General features: G+C 35.6%; 1 protein-coding gene across 1 annotated transcript in view; it reads left to right on the top strand.

Moving 5' to 3' along the window:
* Positions 1-24,441, top strand: part of TAX1BP1 (Tax1 binding protein 1) — an 86,420-nt gene that overhangs the window by 21,591 nt on the left and 40,388 nt on the right. Inside the window, exons 3-7 of the mRNA XM_042781527.1 lie at positions 685-872; positions 5,221-5,379; positions 16,837-16,985; positions 17,089-17,179; positions 22,877-23,062. Of these exons, the coding sequence (XP_042637461.1) occupies positions 685-872; positions 5,221-5,379; positions 16,837-16,985; positions 17,089-17,179; positions 22,877-23,062 (773 nt within the window). The remainder of the gene's footprint in view (positions 1-684; positions 873-5,220; positions 5,380-16,836; positions 16,986-17,088; positions 17,180-22,876; positions 23,063-24,441) is intronic.

Here is a 24,441-nt window from a genome sequence, read left to right as displayed (position 1 = left end):
CGATGAACATGTGAGCATATTCCCTTTTAAAATAACTTACTATTGTATGTTAATGCCTATTAAGTTTGAGAGAAGATGTCATTAAATGACATTATTCCTCTCCCCCAATCATCATCATCTTACTGGTTCTCCCTTGCCTCTGCTTCTTTCGCCTTGGGAGCTATACACTTGCCTGTCCCAGATGAGTTTGTTTTGCTCTAGAGAATATACAAGGGGAAAGACTATTTCTGGAGTATAAGCTTAGGCCTAAATGAAGAATTAATTTGGAAGTGTTTAAGAAAGGGGAGAAGAGGGTCATTTTGATAGATAATTTATGAAAGGTGGGCAGAAAGCCATATCCTAAGTACCTAGACCAGTGTCAGAACTAATACGAAATGGCAAGGGTTGTTAAATGAAATTGAAACAACATTTATACTACAAAAGAGAAGAAAAACCAAACCCATTGTTGGCATGTTGATTTTGATTCATAGTGACCCTATAGAATAGAGTAGAACTCCCCCATAAGATACCCAAGGCTATAATTTTACAGAAGCAGACAGCCACATTTTTCTCCTATAGAGTGGCTAGTGGATTTGAACCACCGACCTTTTGGTTAGCAGCTGAGTGCCTAATTACTGTGCCACCAAGGCTCCTTATTTTATAATAAGAAGATTAATTTTTTTTTTTTTTTTTACCTTTTCTTAGGATATTACCTTCCAAATGATGATGGAGAATTTTATCAGTTCTGTTATGTTACCCATAAGGGTGAAATTCGTGGAGCAAGTACTCCTTTCCAATTTCGAGCTTCTTCTCCAGTTGAAGAATTGCTTACTATGGAAGATGAAGGAAATTCTGACATGTTGGTGGTGACCACAAAAGCTGGCCTTCTTGAGGTTGGTATCAACAATGTGGTAGTGGTTCACTGGTAGTTTTGAGAACAGAGTTCATGCTGGTTGGCAGTTTAAGAATTTTCAGGTTATGAAAGTGTTTCTACTAAAATAAATTGACTTTGAAGTAAAATAGTAAACTTCTTAAATAATTTAAAAATTTTTTGGTAACAATTATGTTCTGGTTCTGCTGTGGCACAGACTATCAAGGCCTATCAGTATTTTGTGCATAGTGGGTATATAGTTAGTCCACCACTTGTCTGGCAGTATGTTGTTCTTTGCTGGCTTCCATGTTGTTATGATGCTGGGAGCAGTACCACTAGTATTTCAAATACTGACAGGGTCACCCATGGTGGACAGGTTTTAGCAGTGCTCATGGACTAATGCTAGCCAGAATGTTCCTTCCAAGGGAGGATAGTAAGACTTTGTCTTGCTTACTTTGGACATGTTATCAGGAGGGACCAGTCTCTAGAGAATGACATCATCCTTGGTAAGTAGAGGGTCAACAAAAAAAGAGGAAGACCCTTAATGAGATGAGTTGACATATGGTGGCTGCAACAATGGGCTCAAGCATAGCAGTGGTTGTGAGGATGGCACAGGACCTGGTCAGTGTTTCATTGTGTTGTAATAGGGTCACTGATTTCAAACTGACTCAATGGCACCTAACAACAGCAGGAAGATTGGACAATTTACTTCCATAGTGATACATGGAAACCCAAGGAGGCATTGCTGTGAGTCAGATCTGATTCGGCGGCAGTGAGTTTGGTTTTGGTTTGGTTTTAGGGGATTAAGCTTGGTAGGAAAGTGGTCTAAAGTAATAAAATAAAATGTAATTGGATGTGAACTTTACCACACCATGAACATACTCTATCCCAAGTGTGGTATTGTCTTAATTTAGATTGAGCATTTTTAGAATGATTCTTTGTCCAATCAAATGAATAAACTGGGAATGACCATAACTACAAAAAGAAAAGGTGAAAAGCTCTTTATTCTCTGACATATTATAGGGATAGTCCTAAACAATAATATATGACATTGATCAAATGTAAATTGATTGTTGTTGTTGTTATGTGCTGTCGAGTCAAACCCGACTCATAGCGACCCCTCCTTGGGTTTCCAAGGCAGTATCACTACGGAAGTAGGATTGCCCAACCTTCCTTCCGAGGAGTGGCTGGTGGGTTTGAACCGCCAGCCGTCTGGTTAGCAGGCAAGTGTCTTAGTCACTATGCTACCAGAGCTCCCAAATTGATTGTAGATGGTCTAATAATAATAATAATAATAATACCTGATGTCTGAATACAGAGCTCTGGTGGCGTAGTGCCTAAGGCATTTGACTGCTAACCAGAAGGCTGGTGGTTCAAACCCAGCAGCCACTCCTCAGAAGGATGCTTGGGCAATCTACTTCGGTAGTGATACTGCCTCAGACACCCAAGGAGGGGTCACTGTGAGTTGAATCTGACTCAATGTGGCAGTGAGTTTGGTTTGGTTTGGTGTATGTCTGAATATTTAGTAGTCTTTGAGAGAAAATAGAGCAGTAGTCTTTTTTCATTTCAAGATAACATTTCCCAATATCTTTACCCTATACTTGAAAAATAGTATTTATATTTGTTACTATGACTTAATTACATAGTATCTTTTGTTGTAATAATAAGAAAAATACCTCCTTTAATTGGTTCAGTATACATTTTTGGCTAATTTATATTCATATTTAGTCTGTAGTGGGTCATTGCAATTTTTTAATAATCAGATGGATTTTTTTTAACATGTAAATATTTTACATCTTTTATTTTATTTACCTTTAAAAAATGAGAATAAAGAAAAAAGATAAGATGTTATAGATACAATCCAGTCAAACTAAAAAGGTTAGAAGCAATCAGTAATTTTTTATTGTGATTTCTTCCATATCATCCCTTCCCCTTTCCAGAAATTCCTCTCTTATCTTAAAGAAATGTAGCTTTTATAGGGTGACTAAAACATTTTGTGGTGACAACCGCCTGATGATCAAGGTTTTTAGCCTGGTATTTGAGCATTAGTCAAAGATACTGAAACAAGCCTAGCTCTTTAAAAGAATGCAGTTAGTGTTTATATTGCAGCTTTTGGAATACTTGTTAGACCACCCTGATTTTAAGGCCTCCAACAGAAAAACATTTTGGCATCCACATCTCTCTTGTGATTCTTCTTCAAGTGAATTGGGACGTTGCTCAGTCTGTTAAAGTTCTTCTTAGTCCGTAAACGATACTTTACAAAGAAAATATAAATCTCTATTTCTGAGGTAAATATTTCTGAGATAACACATTTTTATTTTTTGAATGTTTTTTGACAAGTCTTTCATATGTCATAATCATAAAAATCTTTTACTGATTTTTTTCTGAAACTTCATAAAATTAGTATAAATGTGAGACTATCTGGGACACTTTTGACATTTAAAGTGATTAGTGGTATGTAACAATCAAATCCAATGTATGAACCTTGATTGAATCCTAGATTTAAAAAATATATATATATAAAAGATACTTTGGGGTAACATGGGACATTTGACTGTATATTATAGATATTATGTATAATTGTTCATTTTTCTAGCTATGACAATAATTGAATAGGAGACTGTCCTTATTAGGACATAATTTGCTCTGTAGTATTTAGAGGTAAAATAGCTGCAGTTTTGTTTCATATGGTGTTTAGAAAAAGATAACTAAACAACATGAATAAATCAGGTCTATAAAGTGAAATAAAATAAACATGGTAAAATATTAGTAATTAATGAATTTTTAGGTGAAGTGTGTATGAGTGTTCATTGTAAAATTTTAACTATGTTTGAAAGATTACAAAATACAAAATTAAGGGGAGCATTTAGACTTGTTTACATTTCTAATTTGAATTCCCTTTTTTGTTTTCATTTAAGCTTCAGTAAATTCTTGAGAAAGTATGTTGTTGTTGTTGTTATGTGCCGTCGAGTCGGCCCCGACTCATAGCGACCCCTCCTTGGGTTTCCGAGGCAGTATCACTATGGAAGTAGATTGCCCCATCTTCCTTCCGAGGAGTGGCTGGTGGGTTTGAACCGCCAGCCTTCTGGTTAGCAGTCAAGTGCCTTAGCCACTATGCTACCAGAGCTATGAAATAATTTTCACCAGAAAAAATTGGTTATTTTATAATGTGTCTATTCCTTTATGTCAAGATATGTCTTCATTTTTAGGCTGCCAGAAACTTTAGAGCTAAATTAATGCTAAATTATAATGATATTAACCCTTATGTTTAATATATTTGCTTGCTTCTCATTTTTTATTGACTTTATTGAGTATGTCATATTTATTATGAAGTAGATAGGCAATCTGTCTGCAATCTTTTCTTTAAGAAAAGAGGTATAGTATTAAGGAGTTCAATGACTAAATAAAGTTTTTCCCTTGGAGAGTATTCAATCCTGGATTTTTATTTAGTCTGATGCAATAGGTAGAAGATCATTCTTTAAAAAAAAAAAAAATCTAGCATTTCAACTTTTAACAGAGCCATTTTAAACAGTTTGGTTCCATGAGTCCATTGCCTGGTAAACTGATTTGGAATGTATTATTGGAAAAACTTTTAATTTTCCCAGCTAAATGTGAAGGCTTTCCTCTGAGTATCCATTTATTTTTATTTATAAACTGTATTAATTTTCAGCTGGAGGCCAGTATGCATATAGTCAAGTCGAATTTGACTCATAGCAATCCCTCCTTGGGTTTCCGAGGCAGTATCTCTACAGAAGTAGATTGCCCAGTCTTCTTCCGAGGAGTGGCTGGTGGGTTTGAACCGTCAGCCTTCTAATTAACAGTCATATGCCTTAGACACTGCACCACCAGAGCTCACAGTATGTATATAGAACTGTTTAGTCCTTAGTATTTTATGTAAAGAACCAACACTTTCAATAGTCATATCGTGGATGAAGGGTTAATATAACACATGAGTAAGTTCTTAATAGATTCAAAGATTTTCTATAGATTACCATGCAACAAAAGATTCAATTCAGACTTTCCTTTTGAAGTCTGATTATTACGATAGGAAAATCTAGTTATTAAGTCACTTATGAAACAGTATGCTTTGTTTGTAGAGTTGATTTGGAAAGTTACCGGAAACTTTGTAAGACATATAACTCATTTTATACCTTCTTTTAATATTTTCTTCTTTGCCCAACCAAAAGTTGAATAAAACTTATGCTTTGTGATTTTTCCAATGAAGGGCTAAAAGAGATCATTTGATATGAAGTTATAGGATATAAAACGTTCTTCCTTTCAATTTCTTAATTACTCTTTTTGAAATAGAAAATGGAATTTGTAATATAGTATTTTAGGATAAAAATAATTTGAGTTTTTTTGTTTTACAGTTGAAAATTGAGAAAACCATGAAAGAAAAAGAAGAACTGTTAAAATTAATTGCCGTTCTGGAAAAGGAAACAACACAACTTCGAGAACAAGTTGGAAGAATGGAAAGTGATCTTAACCAGGAGAAAGAAAAATGTGAGCAATTGCAAGCAGAGCAAAAGGTTAGTTGTGTCTTAATGTAACTGATTGGAGTTGATAATATATTTTCTGAAACTCACCTTTTCTAAGAACTGAACCAATTAATGTGGGTAAAAATCAGCTATTGAAAAAAGTAGCATTTAGATGGACATTTATACAAGAATAGGTCAGTCCCTGTTAACCTTTTGCCACAACTTCTTTTATGTTGTAAAATGGGTAAAATACTTCTAGACTTTTGGTACCAGGCTTGATAAGATAGTCCCTGACAACTGTTTCCAGGTGTTTCACATCTAATTGTAGAATACTTGATAATTTTTTGTTTGTTGGTTTGGAAGTACAGTGATATTTATAGAAATAAGTGATGATAAGCACTGAGTAAAAGAAAAATAGAGTAATCAAAATTACTTTTCAAAAAAAAGTAGAATTAGTAAAATAAAATATAGTGTTAGATAAAATTTTAAAACTTTTCATGTGAAAAATGCTATGAAATATCCTAAAAAAACCACCTAATTAAAATTGACACATTTTTTTGTTCTAAGAAGAGAAATATAAGTAGAAAACAGTGTTACTACATTAGAGATGCAAATGCTTTTAAGGTAGAAGATGAAAAAAGAAATTAACCTAGTCATTAACTTGTTCAGTGTTTTCACACAGCAAATTAATTTGCTAGTTCTGCTAACACTTACATTGTGATTATATTTATCACAGTAGATTAAAATTTATGGTTTGTGATTTTTCCAACCAAGGGCTAAAAAAGGTTGATTGACATGCAGTTACAGGATATGAAGTTCTTCCTTTGAATTTCTTCACTATTGATTTTGAAATAGAAAATGGAATTTGTAATACAGTATTTTAGGATAAAAATAATTTGAGTTTTTTGTTTTACAGTTGGAAATTGAGAAAACCATGAAAGAAAAAGAATCACAGTCTCACTTACATTATGGCTAGTTGGATATGCATATGTCTATTGACAGGAGTGAGCTATTGTTTCTTGAGGGTAGGGTCTTGCTACATTATTCTTTTGTCCAACACAGCCTAGGGCAATTATTTAATAGTTATTCGTTGAATTGTTAGTAAAGTGATTCTCAACCATTTTTATGTTGTTAAATGCAATATGTTGTGTATTGCATCTCTGAACAGAGATGATACACAAGTAGAACTTAAATTCTGGAAATAATTCTCTTGCCTTGTTTTAGTTGTGTTTGGATTGCACTTTTGTGATTTAGACAGTAAACATATCAAACATTGTGTACATTTGTAAAGCTCCTTGTAAATGTCTGTTAATGTATTTATTTCTCTTTTTATTACCTTTAACCTTTTTAGTTAAAAATCTGTGGTTGTTCCCCCAGTGTTACTATTGCAGAACTCCTATAAAAAACAAACAAACAAACAAAATTTCAAAGTAGAATGCTAGTTTTTTTACTTTTAGTTTATTATGAGCCAGAGGGGTAGAGGGGTGATAGAAAATGACTCATGAAAAAAAAGTCTATTGTAACATGTACTAAGTCCATGAGTTCAAGAATTCCCTGAAATGTGGCCTTTGAGATTTATATACTCTGATCACCTTGAAATCACAGGGAAGAATGGATGATTGGGAGAACAGGGATGGCAGAATAAGTAGGCCTTTAGTCTGTGAAAATACTCATATCCATCAGGCCATACTTCTGGTCTAGTTGAGTATGAGCTGAAATGTAAGCAGTTTCAGATTCTCTCTGCTGCCTAGGTTATAAGGGGTCAAGTGCTGCAGACAAGGCAAAAACTTAATTTTAATAGACTGAGATTGAGAAAGTGGTAGACTGAGGTCAGGGGATTAATGAAGCAAAACTTGTAGGGGACTGTAGTCTTGGGGCCCAGCAGAGCTCTTCAGTAGAAGTTTTTATGGCAACTCCTAAATCTTGATGATAGTTGCTAATCTTGGAGGATACCGCTTCCCTGATGCTTTTCTTGCATTGGGGCTTATCCTCTGAGAAGATGAAGCACTTGGAAGTGATTTTTTGTTGATATTTTATAGTAGATAGCATAGTGATAAAAAGACTTGAAGACACGATAGATTCTTACTAAATACAAGTAGCTATTATTGTTTTAGGAGCTCTGGTAGCATAGTGGCTAAAGCACTTGACTGCTAACCAGAGGGCTGGCAGTTCAAACCCACCAGCCACTCCTCGGAAGGAAGGTTGGGCAATCCTACTTCCGTAGTGATACTGCCTCGGAAACCCAAGGAGGGGTCGCTATGAGTCGGGGCCGACTCGATGGCACATAACAACAACAACAACATTATTTTATTATTTTTCATAATGATGAACCAGAGAATCACTGAGGAAGGACTAAAATATGAATAATATCATCTAAGAGGAATGGAATTCATAGTATTTCCCTGATTCTAAAAGTAATACATTCTTTATTTAAAAAAAAGTTCATTGTTACAGCTACTTTTGTTGGTAGTTGCTTATTTCTGAGGATAAACTAATATGCACCTGGAGTAGTTCTTTGTTACCAGTCATTGGGCTTCTGGATTTTTAGGACTTGGTTTTTTACCTCCAAATTATAGTCTCTAACTATATTAGAGACTGGTAGCGTAGTGCCTAAGGCACTTGACTGCTAACCAGAAGGCTGGCAGTTCAAACCCATCAGCCACTCCTGGGAAGGAAGGTTGAGCAATCTGTTTCCGTAGTGATACCGGAAACAACAACAAACTTAATTAGGCAGGCCTGCTGGGAGCTCTGGTGGCATAGTGCCTAAGGCATATGACTTCTTACCAGAAGGCTGGTGGTTCAAACCCACCCACCAGCCATTCCTCAGAAGGAAGATTGGGCAATCTACTTCCGTAGAGGTAATGCTTGGGAAACCCAAGGAGGGGTTGCTATGAGTCAGAAATGACTCAATGAGTTTGGTTTATATATGTGTTACACACATACATACACACACACACACACACCTATATATACATATGTGATATATATGTATTTAAACAGTTATATACATACACATGTAGTAGTACTAGAGATCTGTGTTTTGAGTTACAAGCTGGTTTAAAAATGAGATTCCTTCTTAACTGCTCGTTTTAGTTGAATTTGTACGTAAGTTGGAACAGGTACGTACCTTACTTAAGTATTCTGGTGGTGGAGTGCCTAAAGCATTTGACTGCTAACCAGAAGGTTGGTGGTTCAAACCCACCAGCCACTCCGCAGAAGGAAGACTGGGCAATCTACTTCTGTAAAGATTTACTGCCTCAGAAATCCAATGAGGGTCGCTGTGAGTCGGAATCATCTCAATGGCAGTGAGTTTGTATTTTTGTTTTAGTGCAAGAAAAGGCTCTGGAAGTCTTCTCAGTGACTTAAAAGCTGCACTCAAGCAAGAGAAGGTGATTGTGATGTATTTGTCGTGAGTTGGGTGGGTTCAGTCTGTTCAGTTGTCTCAAAGTGAGGGTAAATTTACATAACATTGAAGGGCTAGTACTAGTTGTGCTTAAGTTGGATGTTCCTAACCCAGGAACTTAATATAGTATGTAAATTGTCAGATGTCTGAAAGACTTTTATTATGTATCATCTACAGTTTCTTGTAAGATTTTATAATGTGCATTATCCTGGGAATGATTGGTGGAGACCTTCAGTTTCCTTCACTGAGAAAGTATTGCGTTTAAAAAAATATGTTAGGTCACTCAAATAGTGTGTTTAGTGATAATAGTTGTTTTACATTTAGTACAAGCTCCTTATCTTAATGCAGCCTGTTAAATTGTTGGTGGCTTGGCACTGGTTCTCTGGTCACACTTTGAAGTACACTTGTACTGTTTGTTCAAATTAAGGAACTTGGACTTTCTTTATTTAAAATGCTTTTTAATTGGGTTCAGGAATACAGATTGACTCTCTGTACTCATCATTATTCAGTTGCAGGTATAAAAGAAAGCAGGCATTCAAAAAAGCCATAGCCTATGTTAACCTCAATTATTTTGACTTTTTGAAAATGTACAATTAAATAGTTTTCAGTATTTTTGCAGAGTTGTGCTACCAGCACCACAGTCTAACTGTTGTTGTTGTTGTTATGTGCCGTCGAGTCGGCCCTGACTCATAGCGACCCCTCCTTGGGTTTTTGAGGCAGTATCACTACGGAAGTAGGATTGCCCAACCTTCCTTCTGAGGAGTGGCTGGTGGGTTTGAACCGCCAGCCGTCTGGTTAGCAGGCAAGTGACTTAGCCACTATGCTACCAGAGTCTAACTGTAGGATACTTGTATTACCCCAAAAAGAAACTTTGAGCCCATTGATAGTCAGTTCCCATCCCTCTGCCTCCAGTGTGTCTCTATACATGGGCCATTTCTGGACATTTTGTATAAATTTAAAGTGTAAAGTAGTTCTTTGGGTCTGGTTTCTTTCATGTAACATAACAATCTTGAGGTTCATCCATATGGTAGCATGTATCAGTACTTTATTTCTTTCTGAATAGTATTCTGTATCTTGAATTTTGCGGCAAATTGTTCTCTGGATTTTTTTCCCCCCTTACTTGTGTTGGAGATCCTTTGCCATCTTTAATTATAGTCCTTTGACTTGAATTGTTTTTTGATTGTTTAGATCTACCCAGTATTATAGCAGTGGTTGAATTATCTTCTTAATATCCACATTTTTTTGGTTAACTTAAAGCTATTAAGTCGCCAGGTTACAAACACTTGACTTATTGACAACTCATACCTGTCCTTTAATATGTAAATTTGCCCTCTATGTGAAATGATTGGACTACCCCTTACAACAAATATTTTATCCAAACATCTTCATTTGCTTCATACACAGCTTTTAAATCATTGAAAAGGCTTGGAGCCTTTTCTTTCACTGAAGTTAAGTATTCAGCTGTTCTGACTTACCTACAAATTTGACTAAAAGACACATTCAGGAATGGGTCTGTACTTTTTCTATTCATAAATCAGCTATTTCAGATAATTTAAAGTAGTTGAATTTGGGTATGATCAATGTATATATTCTATACATTATTATATACCAAAACCAAATACACTGCCATCAAGTTGGATCCGACTCATAGTGACTCTTCCTAGGGTTTCCAAGGCAGTATCACTATGGAAAATAGATTGCCCATCCTTCCTTCCGAGGAGTGGCTGGTGGGTTTGAACTGCCAGCCTTCTGGTTAGCAGTCAAGTGCCTTAGGCACTACGCCACCAGAGCACATTTAATTTTTTTTCATAACAAAGTTATGTGAAAATGAAAGGCAGTTGCTTTAAATACTAGTCAGGAATTAGTAGTGAATTAAGGTGAAGACAAAGAAACCCAATAGTAGACTTATGTAACAGTAGGCTTATAGAACAACAAAAAAAATTATTTTCTTCTATAACAATCTCTGTTGTGCATCATCCAAGTGTGTTGGGCAGATCTGCTTTACGTGATTATTTAGGGGCTCAAGACCATCCATCTTGTTACAGTACCACGACTTAGACTAATAGAGAATTGACCATCTTCATGGTGGAAACTGGGTTGTTTGCATAACATAGGTTCCAGCTAGTCAAAAGAGGAAAGAGACCTTTGCAGAAAATGTGTTTAATAATTTCAGTTCCAGACATGGAACTACACTGAACATCATTTTGAGTTCAACTAGATGGCCGTAAGTAAGTGCAAGAGAAGCTGGAAAATACAGTGTAGTTGGGCAGCTGTATCTATTCCTATGGCAGAAGGAAGATCATAATTTAGTTATCCATCAAATTACTAGCAGTTTCTGCCACCACCACAAGGCAGTATTTTTTTTAATTTACTGGTTTGTGAGTGAGATTTGGAAAAAAATCTTTGAGAGTGTCTTATAATTTAAAGGCAATCTCTTTATTAATACCAGCACTATCGTGAGTACATAGAAATTGTATGGAAAAGGAGGCAGTTGTTCATGGAGACAGTTAGCCACACATTCTGTATTTCTTTGCCATGAGACCAGAAGAACTAGATAGTACCCAGCCATCATTACTGAGCATTTTGATCAAAGATTCTATAGAAGAATCCTGATCAAAAGGGGGGAAATGCAGAGTAGAATTTCAAATTCTCATGAACTTAAGACTTACTTCTTCTGGAGCCATGGAGGCTAGATGAACCCCTGAAAATATTGCCCTGAGAAAGTCTTTAAACTTTAAAGCACAAGTATCCCCTGGGGTCTTAAAACCAAGCAGAAGTTTAGCTAACTTGTAAAGCACATCTGCTTTGAGCATTATATTCTTCCAAGATCTATCTGTGTGAGATCAGATTGACAACAGTGACTTGAAAGATGAGATAGAAAACTTAGGGGGCAGTGAGTCTGTGCTGATGGGGAGGAACAACTCTAAAAAGGAGGATGAGAATGGTTGCATAACTTGAATGTAATCAGTATCACTAAACTGTAATGTAGAAACTGTTGATTTAATGTATGTTTTACTGTGTATATTAACAATGACAATAAATTAAACAAAGATAGAAATCCAGTTCAAAACTTCATTGTTGTTGTTAAAAATAAATGTTCAATATGTTATTTTAGAAAACTCTTGTTTTAGAATAGAATTGAAATCATTTTCAGTTCTATCATTTACTAGCTGTGTAACCTTTTGTCAGCTGCTTAATTTCTGTATAGTTCAGTTTTTTCATATGTAAATGAACATCCTAATTGTTCCTAATTCTTAGGTTATATGTAGATCAAATAAGATGTACATAAAGCACATACCATAGCATCTCCTATGCAGTCAGTTCTCAATAAGTGATAGCTGTTGTTATTATCACTGTATTAGAATACCCAATTTTGGACAGAGACAATTTAAGGCATTTAATACCTAATATATGGAACTACTAAGAACTAATTTTGAAGTTATGACTTTAGTCAATTTCTCATTGAATTTCTACTTTTTTTTTTTTTAACCAGTTGTCATTGTGAAAAGAAGACAGGAAGGCTTAATTTTAATGTATAGGAGTTATGGCTATGACTTACATATAGATATATTATTAAATTTCTTTAAAGCAAATTAATTTGTACCCGTTTTGCCAAAGTACTAGTTTCAGGAAATTCATAATACATTGTTTCTTAAATAATAACGAGTATATTTACATACTTTTGAATTGTTGTTGTTGTTAGGTGCTGTGGAGTCATCTCTGACTCACAATGACCCCTCCATGGGTTTCTGAGGCATTATCACTACTGAAGTAGATTACCCAGTCTTCCTTCTGAGGAGTGGCTGGTGGGTTTGAACTGCCAACCTTCTGGTTAGCAGTCAACTGCCTTAGGCGCAATACGCCACCAGAGCTCCCACTTCTGAACTAGTCCATAGTTTTTTTATTTTTAATAGATTAATAGTGAAATATAATATTATATAGTTTGTTTCATATGACTTTTCTCATAGAATGTTTCTCATTCAATTTCATCAAAATAAAAGGCTGTTTAAGTCCCACCATCTTTGACCCTGACACCAGAAGAACTAGATGGTACTCTGGTGACTGTTGTGAAAGGGATCACAATAGGAGGTCCTGGATAGGGTGGGAGAAGAGTGTGGAACCGAACATAAATGATAAAAATGACCAGGCTTACTGGTCAGATGAAGACTGGTATAACCCCTGAGATTATGACCCTTAGATACCCTTCACATGGGAACTGAACTCAACCCCTGGGGCTCAACTTTGAGCCAATCTATAGGACAATAAAGTAAACAGTAATAATAGGTGGTCATGCACTCATTAGAACAATCAGCCATATGAGAGCAAGAGAGCAGCATTTGCCCTGGGATAGAGCTAGGAAGACAAAAGAGACTGGGAAGGAAGGATGAAGTGAGTGGGTGTGGGAAGGAAGTGGGAAAACTGCTGTTGCATTGTAGGAATTTACTGTGAATGTCTTAAAACAATGAGTATAGATTGTTGAATGGAAAACCAATTTGCTCTGTAAACTTTCATCCAAATCACATTTAAAAAAAAAAAAAGTCTGTTTAAGTAAAACTACTACTGTAAATTTTTCTACTTATTTCTTGCCTCCTTTAGAAACCCAAAGTTAAAAATCATTTTTCTGTGGAATGTATTTATGTTCTGGAAGTAATTTAAACATTAGATATACTTGTAGTGTTTCTTCCCTCTCTTCTACTTCAACCAAAAATAGAATGCTTCAGATTTATTATTTTCTTATAAAAGTACAATTTAATTACATTTGTTTATAGCAGATTAAGGAGCTCTGGTAGCCTAGTGCCTAAGGCACTTGACTGCTAACCAGAAGGCTAGTGGTTCAAACCCACCAGCCACTCCTCTGAAGGAAGATTGGCCAATCTACTTCTGTAGTGATACCGCCTCAGAAACCCAAGGAGGGGTCGCTATGAGTCGGGTCTGACTCGATGGCACATAACAACAACAACATAGCAGATTTTGACAATGAGAAGTAGCTCTCATTAAATATTACTGTATTTAAGCTTTGTTTGTGCTCTTTGAATCTGGCCAATACGTATTCTTCATGACAACTTTCTCAGTGACTTTCTTGCTTTTGTTGTTGATAGTTGAATAAAAGTATAAGGTTTTCTTGAGGTAAATTAGAGGTTTATTACTGAAGAGGTTATATGAATATTTGATCTAGAGATTTTGTAAAGCTATTATAACCTGTGATTTTAGTCAGGTTACTAAAGAAACAACCAACAAAACAGCAACTTAAGCAGGTTGTTTTTGTGATGGGTAATGTTAATGAAGTAAATAATTACCTAGTTATTTTTATTTATTTCTCTTCTTAGCCCACTATCTTAATGCCATAAAGATAGTTGTCTTTTTTTTAAATTGTATATTGCTACCAGTTATATTTTTGTGTCTTGGAGTTCTAGAAACCAGAGAAGCATTTATATGCAGCTCAGTATTACAGTTGATTTTAAGAAGCAGGGTGTTTGAGAAAAGCCATATTAAATCAGATGAGTAAGATTTATTTTAAGATCTGACTCTAGCAGTTTCCGTAAGTAACAGGTCTTCTAGTCAGTTACCTGCTGGAGAGAGTATTTAGACACTAATTGACTAAATTTTACTTTGTATACATTATGAATCCAGAATACCATAGTTTTTCCCTAGATAATTGTACAGTGAAAGTATATCTGATTTCTTTAAATGTATTAATTTATATGCAGAATTAATTTTTTAAAATGGGAATAATAAATATGTTACCATTTTAAATACTTTTAGTGCATGTTTCCTACACTGATGAGTGATTTGCAATCTTTTTATTTGCTCTTCCTCATCTGAGGCTTATGATATCTGAGGGTTCTATGAGAATTGGTAATAATGGCTCATTGTAGCTGTGATTTTTAAGCTCAAGGTGAGGGAGAGAAGTCCCCTTTATGGGTTTGAAATGCACAAACCTCTTCTCCATTTGCCTCAATTTTTGTGATTTTTCCTATCTTGGGATATAGTGTACCGGACTTAATTACTTAATTTTTCCTCTGTTTTTATGTTAAAGGAGCTCTGGTGGCATTGTGGTTAAAGCATTGGACTGCTAACCATAAGGTCGGCAGTTTAAACCTACCAGCTGCTCTGAGGGAGAAAGATGAGGCATTCTGCTTCTATAAAGACTTATAGCCTTGGACACCCTATGGGGCAGTTTTCCTCTGTCCTTTAGGGTCACTATGGGAGCTGTGGTGGTGTAGTGCCTAAGGCATTTAACTGCTAACCAGAAGGCTGGTGGTTCAAACCCACCAGCCACTCCTCGGAAGGAAGGTTGGACAATCTACTTCCATAGCGATACTGCCTCGGAAACCCAAGGAGGGGTCGCTATGAGTTGAATTGACTCGAAAGCTGTGAGTTTGGTTTGCTTTATTTCAGGGTCACTATGAGTTAGAATTGACTTGATGGCTCTGTGTTTCAGTATTAGAGTTACATCCTTTCAAGTATGATTTTCAAATGGTGACCAAATGAATATTCATCAGAAATTCAAGAAATTTCAAAGATTGTGTGGTAGATTTTAGTTTTTTTAAAGTTATTTCTTTTAAAATACATCACGATTCTAAGTTGTTTCTATGTTCACTTAAGGGCATTGATGCTGTTTTGATGGGTGCTAAGGGATCCCAACAGCCACATTGGAGATGCTTATGCTTACTTCAGAGATGAGAACTAGAACATGAAGAATAATTCGTACTTTAGTGTTTTATGCCATTTGAAAATAGACTTGAATGCTGAGACACCATCAAGTGTCTCTATGGGTCATCTCACAGTACCCCAAAAGAGTCTAAGACTTGCAAGTTATAGTCAAATAATTTGTGATTCACTGTATAGATACCAGTAACTTTATGTTTTACATTCAATTGCTTATGAATTTTCTGTAGTTTTACTTCTCTTTTATATTCTTGGAATATTGTTTACTTATTATTAATGCTATCTTAGTTACAGGGTCAGAAACTAATCTTTCCCTTCAGGTAAGCCAGTCATTGTCTTAAGGGAGAAATACCTGAATTAATTTTGTAGCTGATTTGCAATAACAAGAGCATTTGGTAAAGCTAAAATTGGCTGAATTAACTTACAAAACAAAGTTACTTATAAATATTGTATAATGTTTGATACATTTAAATCAACAGATTGGTAATTTTCTTTAGTTTTTATTGTTGGTGGGGTAGGTAATACTTATTAAATGAGAAATTAAAAAAATTTTTGAACAAAAGTAGTTTGTCTTAATTTAACAATTCTTTTAATGTATAGATTTTCATAACAAAGTACTTCTGTATACATTGCTACATTTGATTCTCATTATTTTATGAATTAGGCAGAAAGGGCCTTATTATCTCCATTTTACAGATTATAAAGCACAGACTTAGATGGGAACTCCATCAAATTCTCATGGGTTGATAGTCTTAATTCATGTGATAAAAAGTTTTTTAAATTTTTAAAATTATCTGTTTAAAGTAGAATGTTTATTTTAAATAGAAATATGTTTTATTAATGTGTTTACTACATTATACATTTTTTAGTGTTTTTGAATATTAGAATCCTGTAAGTCACACTGGCAGAAACATTAAGAACACTTCTTTAGTATTTATCTTAACTTTGTGCTATGGTGTAATTATCAATGGCAGTTAGTGATCTATACTGGTAAAAGTAGTAGTTAACCTTGATAATATAATGTGAAACCTGATAGGTTATTAGGGTATCATTGGAAAGCTATATGTGAAAAACAAAATCCACTAATTTAGGTTTTTTTCACTTTTGTTGCCTGCCCTCTGGTGGAGAAGTTACTGAAATTAACAAACAGGGTAGCTGAAATGTCTGGAAATCTCTTTCTATATAATAATTATTATGTGTATGTGTGTGTGTATTTATATATAAGCATTATATATAAATAGTATATGAGAAGTTGAATAGATGTTCATATTTTCAGGTTTAGTTTGTAGTCTTAGCTTATAAATTTTACAGGGGGCAAATGTGGTATTAAAAATTTAAGAATACATAGATTCCTTAAAGATAAGGCAAATTTGAAGAAGGTAACTGTTGTTTTTATGTTTCTGTTTTTCAAAACATCTTCTGCTGTTGTTTCTAAGGGTCTTATTGAAATATCACAAAGTTTAAAAATGGAAAATGAAGAGTTTAAGAAGAAATGCAGTGATGCTACAATCAAAGCTCTCCAACTTGAAGAAGATATTGTTTCAGTGACACATAAAGCAATTGAAAAAGAAACAGAACTGGACAGGTATTTTTGATGCTTTAAAAAAATAACTTCAGTATTTTAAAAATGTTTTAGCAAAGGTTCTTTATTTTCTTTTTAATATTAATGTTACTTGATCTTTACTCAGCTTAAAAGACAAACTCAGGAAAGCACAACATGAAAGAGAACATCTTGAAAGTCAGTTGAAGACAGAAAAGGATGAGAAAGAACTTTATAAGGTAATTTACTCTTTTCATTTCTATTTGCTGCTTATGCTGTGTAACAAATTACTCTCAAATGTTGTGACAGTAGAACAGGAATTTAGGAGTTTAGCTGTGTGGTTCTTGCCCCGAGTCGCTCATGTGGTTGCACTCAGGTTGTTGGCAGGGTTGAGGCTGAAGTGTCTGTTTTCAAGATAGCTCTCTCACATGGCTTTTGTCGGAGGCCTATTGGTTCCTTACCATGTGGCTTCTTTATAGGCTTCTTGAATGTCCTTGTACCATTGTAGCTAACTTTGGACTGTAGCAAGGAGTCCAAGAGAGAATAAGGAGTAAGTCACTGCTTTTTATGACCTAGTCTCCTGAGCAGCGCACACACACTCTTCCGTTTTGTTTGTTGTAGAAGCAAGACACTGGGCCCATCCTGTACTCAAGGAGAGGGGGAATTAGTCTCAACTTCTTTTTTTTTTTTAATTTTTATTTTGATTTGGGTGAAGATTTACAGAGTAATTTCACTTTTCATACAGCAGTTCACATATACTTTGTCTCATGTCATTGACCAAAATTTACAATGCAACAGCTCCCCTCCCACTTCCTGCCCATAGTTACCTCTTCCCAGTGTCCATCCCTTCATACTCTTCTGCACCCTGAGCTATCTCCCTGTGCATAAGCAGCCCTTCCTTCTCCCATGATTTTTCTCTCCAGGGCGTGTGTCTACTTGAGGTAAATGTTTAACTCACATGCCTGTACTTTGTTTGGCTGGAAACCACAGTTGTGTGTTCAATTCCAGACCTGAAGGGCAGCTAGGGGCCATAGTCTCAGTGGTTCCACCAGGCTCTATTGGACCAGCAAACCTGGTCCCCACCTTCTTTTTTTTTTTTTTTTGCCTCCAAATGATTTTGAGTTTTGTTCCACATTGTTCTCCCTCTCTATGCAGGATCTCCTACATCCCTTCCAAGTGGATGGCAGTGGTAGCTGGGCACCATCTAGTTCTTCTGGTCTCATAGTTGTATAGGTTGCAGATCGGATGGTGTACCAGTCGCTAGGACTGATTGTTTCCATTAATTTTGGTTTTCTTCTTTCTTCTTGACGAGGAGAGACCCGTTGTTGCATCTAGATGGCAGCTTGCTAGCTTTTAAGATCCCAGTCGCTACTCGCCAAAGTAGTAGGTGGGACAATGTTTTGTATAGTATGTTATGCCAATTGAGCTTGATGTCCCTTGCGACTGTGGTCCCAAGCCCGCAGGATCAACTACTCGGTCCCTCTGGGTAGCTGGCTGTGACCAAGTAATGACCATAACCTTGCCCCTTGTCAGCTCTACTATACACCTGGGAATTCTGATCATTCACATGAACTTATAGGCCCATTGTCTGCCAACCCTATATATGATCTTGGATACACTCTCCATTTAGACATACCTAATTGTTTAGCTTGTTCACCCATCTATCCGTCCCTATACCCATGTTTGCTTTCACTGACAACTCAGTACTGTATATGCAAAGGGGTTCATATTTGTTGTCTGTACTGCCCATGTAACTCTCTATGTCTTTCTCATCCTCAATGCTGCCATATTGGTCACTCATATTTGGTACATTGCCCTTCTCTTCACCCAAATCAATATTTATCTCTATCTATCTAACAGCATTCCCTCCCCTCCCCTCCCACCCCTGGTAACCAACAAAGAAAATGTCCGGCAATATATAAACCTTTCCTTAACTTTTACAATAACGGACTAATACAATATTTGTCCTTTTGTGACTGACTTATTTCACTCAGCATAATGTCCTCCAAGTTCATCCACGTTATGCGGTGTTTTGCAGATTCTACATTATTCTTTAGCGTTGCATAGTATTCCATTGTGTGATTGTACCAAAGTTTGGTTATCCATTCCTCAGTTGTTGGACATCTAGGTTGTTTCCAAGTTTTGGCTATTGTAAATAGTGCTGCGATGAACATCAGCGTGCATATATCTGTTCTTGTTATGGCTCTCACTTCTTTAGGGTATATACCTAGTAATGGGATGGCTGGGTCAAATGGTATTTGTATTTCCAACTTTTGAAGAAATCGCCATACTGCTTTCCGCAATGGTTGTACCATTTTACAGTCCCACCAGCAGTGTATGAGAGTCCCAATCTCTCCACAACCTCGCCAGCATTTGTTATTTTCTGTCTTGTTGAACTTTGCTACTAGTGCTGGAGCAAGATAGTATCTCATTGTTGTTTTGATTTGCATCTCTCTAATAGCTAATGATCATGAGCATTTCTTCATATGTTTGTTGGCCGCTTGAATATCCTCCTTGGTGAAGTGTCTATTCATGCCGTCTGCCCATTTTTTAATTGGATTGTTTGTCTTTTTGTTATTGAGGTGTTGGAGTGTTTAGTCTCAACTTCTTAAAGTAAGAAGTATCAAAATATTTCTGTACATATTTTAAAACCACCACATCATGTATACAGTCCCTAAAAGTTAGTTTGCAGGGAAATAATTTACTGATACTTTAGATAATTAGCATATAATATATAATAAAGAGGTTTAAGGATAACACAAACCCAAAACTAAACTTACTGCCATTGAGTTGATTTCGACTCATAGCAACCCGCTTTGGGTTTCTGAGACAGTAAATCTTTACGGAAGTAGATTGCCCAGGCTTCCTTTTGTAGAGTGGCTGGTGGGTTTGAACCGCCAACCTTCTGGTTAGCAGTCAAATGCCTTAGGAACTATGCCACCAGAGCTCCTTTAAGGGTAACAAGATAATCATTTATCAGAGTTTACATAATCTATTATTTTTCCCTTTTAAGAACATGTATACCTTGGGGAGAGTGTTAATTATTTTGGAGATGATCAGCACATTTTAGAGCTTGACTTTGAGAATAATCTTCAGAGACTATCATTTAAAAATAATATCTAGCCCCACTGCTAGCAAATCATCACCTTTTGAAGTTTGTTCTTTCTTTTCTTTCCTCCTCTTTCCTGTACTCCTCCTCCCTGTCCCCCAGCTCTATCTCCCTTCTCTTCTCCATCCCTACCATTTTCAACTGTGGAAATAGAATGGTTAGCTTAATTGTTGATAATGTTGTGGGTGCTGATTGGGACATTTTCTTAAGTGTCTCATAAGGAGTTCCTGAGAGCTGTTGTAGATCAGGAATTTCAAGAACAGTCTGAGTTAAGTCAGTATTTGGACAGATTCATTCTCTTGATTAGACTAGAAGAGGCGCAAACACTCATTTATATATCATGGCATATATTTGATTAAATTTAAAAACAAAACCGCACATATTCACTACTTGAGAGTCATAATTTGTGATAAGAAATTAGAATATGATCTGTTATATTGTTACATTATCAGTGGGTTTTCTTTTCTTTTCTTGTTGTAGTTTGTTCATTCTTAAGATTTAAAAAAAAAAAAAAAGACTGAATTCACCATGCATCTCTGAACATTCCTCGTGTCATGGATTATACCCCAGAGCATGTTTTTATTTTAAAAAATTATTTCTAGAACAGAAAGAAATACAGTGAAGATTCCCTGGCAGATACTTTTATGATTTGATTCTTTAAGAAACAGTACCCCAGATGTTGTTTTAGTCTTGACCCAAGGTGATACAGATGTGTAGAGGAAGAATTGTTGCATATGAATTGCCATTTACAGAATGCTTTTTGCTACATACTTTGAAAAGCAATTGTCTTTCAGTTATAAAGCTTTTTAACTGAGTGAAAATTTGGCATCTGTAACAATTTTTTATTTAATATCACTATGAATTTTAGTGTAACTGTTTTAGTATTGTTAGGATCAAGATTGGGCAGTATTTCTCTGGATAATCAAGTCCCTTCTATGTTGTTTTTCTGTTTGTCACTGTGGGAAATAACAAGGTAAATAAAATGTCTATAACCATTTTAAGTCAACAGTAGGTCAGATGAATTCATAAGATACACTATTTAGTAATGGAAAGGGCATAGGAAGGTCCTAAGGTAAACCAAAGATACTGTAGAGGTGTAATATAACTATGTTGACTTAGTTTGGGAAGAGGAAAACATGTCCCTAAGGCTGCCTCCTTTCCACCCTGCCTTTCTTCTGTCCTGAGGAGAGGACTTCTGGTGTTCTACAGAGGTTGTTAAGGACATTTTAAGCAGGACTAGCATTTGTTTTTCCTTTATTTTTCTAAGTTAAGGAGGTCTGGTTGTATAGTGGTTAAGGCATTTGGCTGTTAGCCAGAAGGTTGGTGGTTTGAACCCACTAGCTGCTCCATGGAAGAAAGATGAGGCAGTCTGTTTCTGTAAAGATTTACAGCCTTGGAAACCCAATGGGGGTCTCTGTGAATTGTAATCAACTCAATGGCAGTGAGTTTTGATTTTGTTGTAAATTAATTATCCCTTGTTTCTTCTCATTTTCTGCAAAGACTTTTTCTCTGTTGTACGCCTGAATGATGATGGGTCCTCTGCCAAAGACTTGGCAGGGAGGAAGGAAGGCAAAGAATGAGTATCTTAGGGATTTATTCTTTTATAGTATATTTATTCTTTTAATATCTCCATTTCTCTGCAGGCATTAGCTGTTGGGATCAAAGTGACACTGAATTTTTCATTTGTATACCTTCCACCCCCTATTCCCACCTCTACCCTTTGGTGCTCTGAACAGCTTTTCATTTGTGTATGTGCTGTCTACCTGAAATAGAAATAAAGATCTTCCTTAGGAGTTGTGTGTGTGTGTGTGTGTGTGTGTGTGCGTTGGCAGTGACACTCCATATAGCCAATGTGATAAGCCTACTGTTCTATTACCTCAGAAACATACTTTGCATTTCAAATTGTTCACATGAGTGATAAGAGAGATTATTCTCATCTCTCTTCTATAGCCCCTATTACATCATAAGATTTTAGTAGTGTTGACAAAACACTTTCATGAGCTGATGATTATGAAAATTAGGTAATGTTTTAAAAGTGATGGTGCAAAGGTGCTAATACCTTCAGAGAATTAAAAATTATATACCATGCTTGTAAACAGAAATTAGTCTTTTCAGCATTTCATATATTTTTAAAAGAATATCATGCAAGAACTATGTCAATTCACTTCTCTTTAGTAGCATCACTCATTTTAGTGGAAAATAATTTGCTGTTTCCTTTTCGACAGGTTTCCACCTTATACAAGTTCTGGCTTTCACATGTTTTGCTGTAACATAGTTATGGAATTTGATATTTGTTGTGAACGAATCACTGGTAACAACCAAATATATTTGAGTTAATCAGCAAATATCATTTCAGGCACATAGGATGTAAATGAGATAGTAGTTATCACAAGTAAGAATTGAATTGTCAGAGATACTATTCTAGAATATGTACACCTTCTGGTTTTCAGAACCTTTCATGCCCTCATATCTGAAACATCATGTTTTCTGTCTGTCTGTAACATAATATATTCCCAAAAGGAGAACCAAATTCATTTTCATTTTTATGGAAACTGTAATCATTGAATCAAATGAAAAGACTTTGGAGATCACATAATGTTAAAACTTATACTTCATCTCTGAAAAACAGAAACAGGAAAAGTTGGGCTCTGCTCTCACATGCCCAGTCATTTGACAGAACTTGGGTCTCCTGACTCCTACTCAAGTGTGTTTTCCCCTTTGTGGTCATTTTTTTTTGGTTGGCAATAAACAGTGGCATATTAAACTTTGACTAATTAGCTTATGGAGTTAGAAAAAATATTCTTGACGTTTTCAAACACTGTTACAGGTACATTTGAAGAACACAGAAATAGAAAATACCAAGCTTGTGTCAGAGGTCCAGACTTTAAAGAATTTAGATGGGAACAAAGAAAACATGATTACTCATTTTAAAGAAGAGATCGACAGACTGCAGTTCTGTTTGGCTGAAAAAGAAAATGCTCAAAGAGCTTTTTTGCTTACCACTTCAAGTAAGGTAAGTATGTGTACTTGAAGATAATAAAACGTGTTTCTTTTAAATGTATACAATGTTTATTTAAAACAATTCCCCCAAACTTTTTCTTTTGAAAAATTTCAATGCTACCAAAAAGTAGAACAGAAGAATGATTATCTATTTAGCCTGAAGTTTTCTTTTTTCTCCTTTGAGCCATTTGAAATTCAGTTACAGATTTCACCTTAAATACTTTTAGCATGTATCTCCTGTGAATCAGTATGTTCTTCTGTATAAGTAGAATATTACCTCATCTAAGAAATTCAACACTGATAAATTCATTCTTGTATGTAGTTGAATTGTCCTAAATGTTTTTTAATCTAGTGGTAATCAAAGATAACACATTTTTATTTGAGTTTTGCTTGCTTTTAGTCTGCTTTAATCTAGAATAGCGTTCCTATACCTTTTTTTTTGTTTTTTAAGGCATTTAGCTAGTGAGCTGAGTGATGTTCCACAGTCTGAATTTTCTTCATAATTAGATTCAGGTCAAATATGTTTGGCAGGAAAAGATATTTGTTGTTGTTGTTATGTGCCGTCAAGTCAGCCCCGACTCATAGCGACCCCTCCTTAGGTTTCCGAGGCAGTATCACTATGGAAGTAGGATTGCCCAGCCAAAAGATATAGGTGATTTAAAAAAATAAATGTGGTAAAACATATATAACAAACATTTGCCATTTTAACCATGTTTATTTGTACAATTCAATGACATTAATTATATTCACCATATTGTGTAACTCTTACCACTACTTCTAAAAGTTTTTCATCACACCAAACAGAACCTCAGAACTCCTTAAGTGGTAACTTTCCATTCTCCTCTCCCCCTGGCCCTTGGTAGTAACAACTAATAAACGTTGGTTCCTATGCATTGCCTACTCTTGATATTTCATGTAATAGTTGTCCTTTTGTGTCTGCCTTCTTTTACTTAGCATAATGTTTTCAAGGTTCATCCATGTCACATGTATCAGAACTTAATTTCTCTTTATGAAAGTAGTATTCCATTGTACGTATACCACATTTAGTTTATCCATTCATCTGTCCATGGGCACTTGAACTGCTTCTACCTTCTGGCTATTGTAAATAATGTTGTAATGAATATTTGTGTACAAGTATCTGTTTGAGTCCCTGTTTTCAAATCTTTTGGGTATATTTCTAAGCGTTGAATTGCAGGGTGATATAGTAATACTTAAGGAGCTCTGTGACATTGTGGTTAAGTCATTGGGCTGCTAACTAAAAGGTAGGTGGTTCATCTTTTGCATATACAGTACTGAGTTGTCAATGAAAGCAAACGTGGGTATAGGGACGGATAGATAGGTGAACAAGCTAAACAATTAGGTATGTCTAAATGGAGAGTGTATCCAAGATTA

This window comes from Orycteropus afer, unplaced genomic scaffold, assembly GCF_000298275.1.
Source record: "Orycteropus afer afer isolate SDZICR_OR568_19922 unplaced genomic scaffold, OryAfe1.0 scaffold00008, whole genome shotgun sequence".
NCBI lineage: Eukaryota > Metazoa > Chordata > Mammalia > Tubulidentata > Orycteropodidae > Orycteropus > Orycteropus afer.
Note: the sequence above shows the minus strand (reverse complement) of the source record. Positions and strands in the feature narration are given on the sequence as shown.